At 38.7% G+C, this 9,636-nt stretch overlaps 1 protein-coding gene across 5 annotated transcripts in view; it reads left to right on the plus strand.

Moving 5' to 3' along the window:
• Nucleotides 1-9,262, plus strand: part of Cntnap5 (contactin associated protein family member 5) — a 910,241-nt gene extending 900,979 nt beyond the window's left edge. For all 5 annotated transcript variants that reach the window (XM_031380047.1, XM_031380056.1, XM_031380065.1 and 2 more), the window contains 2 exons: nucleotides 1,952-2,023; nucleotides 4,447-9,262. In XM_031380047.1, the coding sequence (XP_031235907.1) occupies nucleotides 1,952-2,023; nucleotides 4,447-4,640 (266 nt within the window). In that variant the 3' untranslated portion in view covers nucleotides 4,641-9,262. The remainder of the gene's footprint in view (nucleotides 1-1,951; nucleotides 2,024-4,446) is intronic.
• The last annotated feature ends 374 nt before the right edge of the window (nucleotides 9,263-9,636 follow it).

Genomic DNA, 9,636 nt, shown 5'->3' on the forward strand with positions numbered 1-9,636 from the left:
TATATATATATATATACATATATATAAACATGTGTATATATATGTGTATATATACATACACATCTGTAAGTATATATATATATATATACATATATTATTACATTTCTGACAAAGAAATGGTAGGTACATCAATAGACTGGTAGATAGATGGTATGTAGATAAGTAGTAGAATACTACTTATGGGGTGCACGTATGGAGACATAGATATGTTCATGTACTTAGGCTAAGGCATTTATTTTTGGAGGATGGATAGTTAAAGCTAAGGTCTGATTTTAAACTAAAATATTAAATGGAGATCAGCAGTGAAAAGGAAATTCTCTGGAAATGTATCATCACTGAAATAAAGGTTACTTTGCAGAACATGATGACCAAACATATTACTATATCTGATACCTTATCAGATCTGAAATATTTTCTTTGTAGCATTAGTGAACGATAGGAAATTAGGATTAAAAAAAAGAAAATTAACATGTATTAACCTATCAAAATCAAAGCATGTTATAAATAGATAAATGTGGTTCGACATCAGCACTATGTTATTTATAATGTTAAAAGTAGCACATGGACTAATGTTGGAACTAATAAGAGCTGTGTTAAGACAAAGGAATCATATGAACTGTGAGCAGTTATGACTTGAGTATTCATAAAGAAGCAGAAGGAATTCCAGGATGGAGGCTTGAAATAAAATATCCCAGAGTAAGAAGGTTGTGAGGACATAGGAAGTGAGATAGCTAAGTGTCTGCCATTCTCTCCTGCCCTTCCTCCCTCCATTCCTGACTCCTCCCTGCTTCTCCATTTTCCTGTCTTTCTGCATCTCTTCCCTTCACTGACAGCCTTCCTAAGATCATGTTACTCTATTTCTTTTCCTTCTTATTTCTTTTATCTCATTTCCCCCTCTGTCTCATTCTGACTCCTGACTGTTTTATTTCTGTCTTTCTCTCCAAGTTTTACTATCTTTTTCTCTTCACCATTCTCAATCTTCTTTCTATCCCCTTCCTCATTTTTTTCTTTTATCTTTCTCTTTCCCTGTCCTCTTTCTCACTTCATGCCTCCCTCTCCCCATTCCTGTCTCTCTCACTTCCTGTCTGTCTGTCTGTCTCTCTCTGTCTCTCTTCTGTTCTTCCCTCTGTCTTCTGTCCTCCATTACATGGCAATTTCAAGGTCACCCTCCACTTTATACCCAGTCAAAGTCCAGTCTGAGATATAGGAGATGCAGTCTCAAAAGGAAAATACACTGGACAAGAGCTTAACTCAGAGGTTAAAAGTATGCACCTAACAGCAGCTTTCCTGGTGAGGGATGATCTGAGGTGCTAATTCTTCCATTGCTTTCAGTTGTCCTTGTCAGTTGACTTAGGTCCTCATGCAATCAAGGAGTAAATTGAGGCAAAGAGGAAAATGTTTTGAAGTAAATGGTAGCTGCCGATCCTACGAAGTCTCCTGCAAAGCAAAAGGCTAAGAGATTGATTGAAGAGACATGGGCCAAGCACCGCTCTCAGCCAGCTCAAGGCTATGTTACAACTTACTTATAAGCTAATGCACTCATAAATTATGGGTTGTAAGCAGCACATTTTATTCATCTTTAAATATTTACAAAGTATGTGCATGTATATATCATGAAACATGTGGAGGTGAGAGGACAGGATTTGGGAGTCAGGTCTTTCCTTTACGTTGCTTCAGAGGCACAGTCTCCTTTGGGTCTACATGTGATCTAAGCATATGGCCAGCTACTCTTTCACTGGAATTACAAATTGGAGCCCCACAATTCGCCTTTTAATTCAGGTTCTAGGATTGAACTCTGGCCATCATTTTTAAATTCCATTTATTTGAGTTTCTTTCAAATGCTAGTTCATCTCTCACTGAAGGAATCTTGTTACACTTCATAGGTGTACATTACATATTCCCTCCCTGTGGTTGACTGAATGATGAAGTTTATATTTTCTGTCTTTTCTAGATTCCTTTGGAAAGACAGATGACCATGAACCACTCACAAATGCAGTCCGAAGTGACTCAGCAGTCATTGGAGGTAACCTGTCTACATTACTGAAAGCGGGAATGATATCTATGACTCTTTTCTGTAGAAAGTTACCTGAAGTCGTCCTTACTCATGATCATGCAGCACCTAGAATCAGGCACTCCCTGTTCAGCACTTTGCCTCTTCATGCATGAGTAAGATTAACGACAGACCCTCCTCCTGTGCTAGGATCTCTGTGGCTTCATTCTGCCTCAAATTCAGTAGGCAGCTGTACTCTGAACCAACAGCTGGAACATTTACTCACTGGCAGGCAGCCTGAATGTTGTTCATTGCATCCAATTGATACTTCTAAAGCACAAACAAAACAGACCAATAAAATTATGTGTGAAAAGAAGTCATATGGGGCAGACAGATGGACAGAGCTGCAGTCATTTTCACTTTTCCTTTACTAAGTGATTTGGGTTAGATCTAATGAGCAGGGTGAATCCTACATGACTGGAACTCCAAATCTAACAGTCCATATGGTTGTGTGGATATAGAGCAAGCCTTCTCTGCTTATAGTTCATGCTCTACCACCTTCGTTCCTTCGTAGTTTATGAGCTGATTGTAGTCTCACTCTATTCCAGTCTTCATTCTGTCTCAGCTTGTCTAATGCTTGCAATAGTTTGATGTTCCCATCTGGGTCTTGCAACATGTACTGTCTCCCAAGTTGGTTTGATGTAAGATGCCTGAGATATTATAAGCCAGGTGTCTCACCCCTGCAATCTGGCAGCTTGGATGAATGAATGAATTCACACCAGATGGAGTTCTTCACATGTCAGCAGGAGCCATTCATTTCACTCCCATTTAATTAGCTCCAGCTCTGAATTAGACCTGTACTAAGTATAGAGGTACAGGATGAGAGATACAGTTACTGCATTCCTATAATGACTAGGAAGGATGTAGGAAAGTAGGTGGTGAAAGCAGCATAGGAAGGGGTTCCATAAAAGAATGGAAATGGAAGGACTCCACAACAGTAGCATACCAGAGAATAAGCATGACCTTTTCTTAGGGAAGTCCTTAAGACATGTATGAGAGGTGAGTGCCTTCTCCTGGGATGAGGATTGAACTTGATATTTCTTTGAAAGCAGTAAATGTCATAGAGAATTATATAATTCTTTTTCTTCTTGTAAGTTTTCACTTGGTAAGACAGGGCTTTGGCCTTCGTCATTCATCACCTAGCTTCACTGAGTCTCTCTGAGAGTGGGAAGATTATCAAAATCCCAGAGGAGATTCTGTGAAGCTTGCCCAGGAGCAAGCATGCAGTAACCCCTTCACACCAGCAGCAGAAAAGAGGCTATATCTACCACATTTAAAGTCAACAGTTCATGCTTCAGGGTAATTTTTTGCCACACATATTAGAGTACCTTGATATTTTATTTTCCTTTGTTTTAAAATATTTTGGAAAATGGATTACAAAATAAGTTTAGATTATATGACAAACATAACTGGTCTTAGTTATTGTCACAGCTGTTAAAAACTGGTGAAAATAGATCTAAGTATTGAACTGTCTGATATCTCTTCATGTAAATAGTGGCATTTGGGCCAGGGAAATTTTGTCAAAGCTGAACAATCACCAGCAACAAATTAGGTACTTTTCTCACTAGTTAGACAACTTATAACATATGAAATATACAAATATGTATACTTTACTAGAAATGAAGTTATTTTGATGATCAAATCTTCAGTGATTTGTTGATACTTGTTATGAATTTTGTGTACACAATGTTTGTTGCTGACTGGGTTGATTTTTTGTTGTTGTTTATTTATTTTGAAATAATCTCTCAATGTAGTCCAGGATGGTGAAATTGCAGAGATAACAAGAGAGACCTTGCTTCAAAACAAAGTGGAAGGCAAGACCAGACTTATGAAAAGTTGCCTTTTGTCATAAACACAAGTGCTATGGCAGCCATGTACCTATACACATACGCACACACACACACACACACACACACACACACAAAGAGAGAGAGACTGAGAGACAAAGACAGACAGACAGACAGACAAAGAGAAACAGAGGCAAAGACAGGCAGAGAAGCAGAGACAGAAAGAGAAAGAAAGGAAGGTGGCATTTATACCAAGTAATCCTGACCAAGGCTTGAAAATCTGTGAAGTCTGTGTTTTATCCCTAGCAACAAAAACAAATCATAACTCCGAAACTACACAATTCCTTTGTTATTCTAACTCCATATTTCTTCTTTGGTTATCAACATAATATTCTAGGAAAAACAAGCTTTCCCCTTTAGTACTGTGCTTCCAGGTGGTTTTGTAGAAAGTAAAGATCAAAAGCTTGTGAGCAGGCCTTTGTGTCTGGCTACAGAGTAGATTTGTGGTTGTGTGTTGGTCTTGTCTCTTTTTGTCCCTCCAAAGTATGCCCTTATTGAGACTGAATTTCTGTGACAAATTTCTTCTCTTTTTCCATTTTTTCCCTACAGGTGTCATAGCAGTGGTGACATTTATTACTTTTTGTGTCATTGGAATCATGACCCGCTTCCTCTATCAACATAAGCAGTCACACCTCACCAATCAGATGAAGAAGGAATACCCAGAGAACTTGGACAGTTCCTTTAGAAATGACATTGACTTGCAAAACACAGCCACCGAGTGCAAACGGGAATATTTCATCTGAGCCACTCCAGGGACACATGGCCCTCTTTTTTTGTGGAGTTTCCCCTCTCTTTTTCTCTTTTCTTTTGTCTTTTAATTTAAACATTCTCTTTCTCCCACTTACCATTGATTTTCTGAACACACATGCATCCACACAGAGCACTAATCCCCTTGACGTAGTTCATGAGATCATAAATCTGTGGCTACTGTAATCCACTGACATAGGTATCATTGTGAAAATGACCACTGGAGGTACAGACTTCACTATTGTAAACAAGGAAGAGACACATGTGCATACATGCACATTCTGTGTTTGTAATCCAATTCAAAACGTCACTCCACAGCTTCTCAGTCACTTGGTCTTGGCATCTTCCATTAGACTTGAGTTCTGTGGTGTCTGTCTTTAAAAACTGTTCCTGCCCAGTATAATAATTTTAGGTATTATGGCTTTAGAGGAGAAAAGTGTGTGTGTGTGTGTGTGTGTGTGTGTGTGTGTGTTAGAGAAAAATATTATATCAGATCATTTTTCAAGTGAGGAGTTTATCAGGGATCCCAATACAGCAGGAGGGTATGAAGGAAAGTGAATCTACCCAGGGAATGTAACATTTGTTCCTACCCTGTGAGTGAGGAGAAATGTTGGGAGGCTTCAAAAACTAGTAGACATTGTGTGTGTGTGTGTGTGTGTGTGTGTGTGTGTGTGTGTGTGTGTGTGTGTGTGTGTAAATCAGGTACTTGAAAAGTATCCAGGATACTCCCTCCTAAGGCATGGCTCAAAGATCAATGACCCTAGTTAGTATGTGTCCTCTGACAAGGCAGAAATTATTTGTCCTGCCCATAGCATTTCTCCATTTAGGACTGAAATATCTGGAAGAATCTGACTCCATGAACAGGTGGGAAAACAGGCTTCCTTGAGGGCTGAGTTGGGAGAAGGTACAGGCCTGCATGGAACATAGGATGGCAGGCCTTCATAACACCTGTGAGAAAAGACAGATTATACTTGGAGGGCCAAGGTTATGAGAACAACCTGCCTGGTGACTCAAGTCAGGAGAGACCCTTCTGGCCTGCAGGTTTAGTGACATTTGATGAGCAACCAGAGAGGTTTATGTTAGTTTAATGTCTACACCATAAGTAGACCATGATTCCATTCATCATCATTTCCATCAAGTCTCAGTACTTACCAATATAGAGTGACTGAATAGTGAGCACCTAATTTGCCTCTCTCTTGCCTTGCTGTTTTTAGGCATGGATACACTGCCCAATACCAGGAGGCCTCAAGAAAGCTGTGAGGAAGTAGCTGATCCTACAACTTGGCACCTGCCTTCTCCACTTTAATAGAACATGCTAGCTTTATTAATCCCTAAAATTGCTCTATTGAAGTAAACAAATATATATATACACTTGTGTGTATTATATGTAGTCAGCATAGGTAGAATTCAAATAAAAGTCTAAATTGGTTCCATGAAAAGACTTAGGCCACCTTAACTGAACCTGTAGGAAAATTGAAAAAAAAAAAAAGAAAAAAAGCTACATGAAAAATGAGAAATATTAAGTAAGTTTTCCCAGTTCATCCAATCAAGAAATGTCCAGTAAAGAATGAATGTAGAGATTAGTAGGATTCACATTCTAGAGTACAGATAATGAGTTCATCCCTCATCTGAAATATTTACCAAGAGGCAAGGGTCTGGCTGTCTTGTGGGCCAGTAGGTTCACCTCTAGATGAGAGGATTTCACAGGAGAGTATGTGACACACTTTACATTTTGCACTCTGTACCTGCCCCCATGTACACAAAGGTGCTGCATGCACTTGACTTATGTGCCTAAATAAAGTAGTAAAGCATCTCAGGCTTTGAGTTCTTTGGCAACCAACCATATAAGTCATTTGAAGAGGCATCTTGAATTTGTGGATGGTGAGAAATCTTGGTCATTTATGGTAACAATATTCTTAACTCTTTTTTTCCCCCTTGAACCACCTCCAAGAAAAGACAAAGGGTAAGCCATCCACATACTCTAGTCCTTACAGAACGCTAGAAGAAATATCTTTGAAAGACAAAGTACTGGCCAATTCCCATTGCAGGGCAGACCTGATTTTCAAAGCAGGTACTTAACATTTGATAGGAGATCCTTCTTCTTAGGAAGTTTCCTACCTCTTACTGTCCATCACTGCCATGGACAAAGAGGTTCATAGTGAAGTCCTCACTAGTTTCATCCAGTTGCCCATCTGTAGTTTTTCTTCCCTCTAAAAGCTACAGAGGTAAGGATGGAGTGTAGAACAGACCACAACCTTGAGATATTATCCTAAATATATATTCTTTTCTTAATATTTTCTACAAATTCTGACATATTCTCTTTCTGTTATAGAATATTTTTATCATTTGTTAGTGAATTTATTTTAAAGCAATTCAACAAGCACAACTTGTTTAAATTTTTCTATCTTTAATAAGGAGAATGGTCATCTAATAAAAGGAGAGACTTTATTTGAGCCTCTCTTTCCTTCACCTCCTCCTTATCTGTTGTCCAGTTTCTACTTTTGAATTTTATGACTCTGTAGAAGGCTGTATTAATCACCTCTTTCCTTGACTGCATATTCTCCTGTCACAAGAAATGAAAGCCATGATGAAGTTTAGCCCTAAGCATATCTAGCAGTGAAATGAAAGGTGAAGAAAGAGCGTTCACACTGGAATATTTTCTTACTGGAGTCCTTAGAAACAATCAACATATTTTGTTGACATGATATTAATGGATAGAAATGGAGTTACAAGCCAACTCAGAGTGTACAGTCTCTTCATCCACTAATATGTACTTATGGACAATCTTGTAGAGAAATGCATAAAGCCAATCTTTGCTCTCTGCATAGCACATATTCTATTGGTGTCCTCCCTAGATGTACAGCTTATGCAGACCCAGACCCTGGGCATGTGGACAAAGTGGTTGATAAATGCTAAGTTGGCATACTCTTGTTAGTAGTCTCAAGGCTAAATAAGAATTTCCACATGACTTCACAAAACACAACACATGAAAATCTAGTAAGCCTCACTCCCCTACACTGAATACTGTCACAGCTAGAAGGAAGAGCCAATGTTAGGGAGGTGACAAGATCTCTTTGGAATATGCACTTACTCAATTTTGTTACAGCAACAGAAGTCTACTCACAGCACCAGGGAGCAGAGGGCAAGGACTGTGCACACTTAATTTGCAAACCATTTCCAGAGGCTTCTAGAAGCTAACATGTTTCTAAATAATTCTTAGAATTTTGTGTCTTATTAATCAATTCTATGAGAGATGATTGCTTTGTTTCTTTCCCTCAAACTAGGTAACTGCCCCATGCAGACAAAGTTCTATAAAAGATTGTAAATGGACTCTTGGAACAGAGAAAAAACAAATGGTACCTGTATCACATAATTTCTGTAGACAGGGTTTACTAGGAAACCTTGGCTGCTTGACTCTATCATACATCAGACTGGCCTCAAAACTCAGAGAAAAGTACCTGACTCTGCCAAGGTCTAGGCCATCTTCTCTGCCTATATCAGATACATTTGAAAGGATGCTAAATTTTCTATGTTCTTGTTAAAGCTTTCCAAATATATTCTTCTGTATATGACAGATCCATGTAAAGACTATAGGTAGAAAAGAGCAGTCTCTAATTCTACTCCTTTCTGTTTTTAATTCTATGGGGGGGGGGATATTTCTTTATGCCACAGCTCTTTAACATCTCCCTTAAGTTGGTTGATAGTCTAAGACTTTTTAACTCTCCGTACTCAGCCCTAAGAAACCATTTGACTATATTTAGGCAAGTCTCTGAGAACTAGGAATTTTCTGTTGAATGAACAATTATTTATATGCTCTTCATCTAAGTGAGGTCATAATTATATGTCCTATTTGGCTCTTTTCAGAAATGGATGCCATGTATGTTCTCTTGCCATATCATCTCATCTCAATTAGAAGACTCACACTGGGAAGGTACATTCATAACATCCCCATAGTATCCATGGACATGGGCATTAATCAGTGGAACTATTATTTGGCTTCTTGCCAACCAACTGTTTTACTTCTTTTGAGTTCCCTAGAGGTGCAAGTTATCAACTCTATTGTAACAGTAGTTGAGTAAGAGATTCATGGACACCTATAGAGTTCTACCGTTCATTGTTCCTGAAACCATTGCTTGGGTATGCTTTGTCCTTAACTGTCCTTTAGAACATGTTTCAATTAAATAAATAAACATGCGGTGTTGTACCTGCAACTGTCAAAGGAAGATAATGGAAGGGTGGTACAAGTAAATGTCACCATCCTTCATAAAATGAAGGATGACTGAGTGCTGTTTCATGTATCTCACACAGATTGGGAATGTTTTCTTTAAAAGGCTCACAGTTTATCTGAATTACTTGTCTACACAAGTTCATAGGACTTCTCCAACTCCGCTCTGTCTTTACCCCCAGCCTTTCCCATGTAATTTGTTTTAAAAATGTTTGTTCTTTCTCATCTCTGTGTTCACAAACACGAAATAGTTTATCCACCTAAAAGCGGAGAATGAGTGTACAATAAACACACACACACACATTCGCACACAAACATACACACATAAGAGAGAGAAAGACAGAGACAGAGAGTAAAAATTAACAAGGCTGTCTCTCAAATGTTATCCAGAAATCTATATCCACACCACTTTCTATGGAGGGAAGAATTACCACTTTGTGTTGAAAATTCTTTAAATGCCTCAGACTGGGTTTTGCCTCACATTGTTTTTGCTATTTGTAGTGATTTCCCCTCTTATTTTACAATAAGGTACTCTTGTGGAAGAGTAAGAAGCACATTTTGTAGTGAAACAATGAAGCCAGTATGCTAGTTCTCTGTTGTTTGCAATGTTTATAGTCTACAAATGGTTAGGGGGACATGAGCAAGGCTAAGTGCCAGTGGGCTTTAGTATTGGAGTAGCCTTAGTGGGTTCTGGTCAAGGTGGAAAAGAGTATTCTGGGAGCTAGTAATGACTGCTGGAGGGGAAGAGAACCAAAGCATCCACCATG

Source organism: Mastomys coucha, unplaced genomic scaffold (assembly GCF_008632895.1).
Source record: "Mastomys coucha isolate ucsf_1 unplaced genomic scaffold, UCSF_Mcou_1 pScaffold1, whole genome shotgun sequence".
NCBI lineage: Eukaryota > Metazoa > Chordata > Mammalia > Rodentia > Muridae > Mastomys > Mastomys coucha.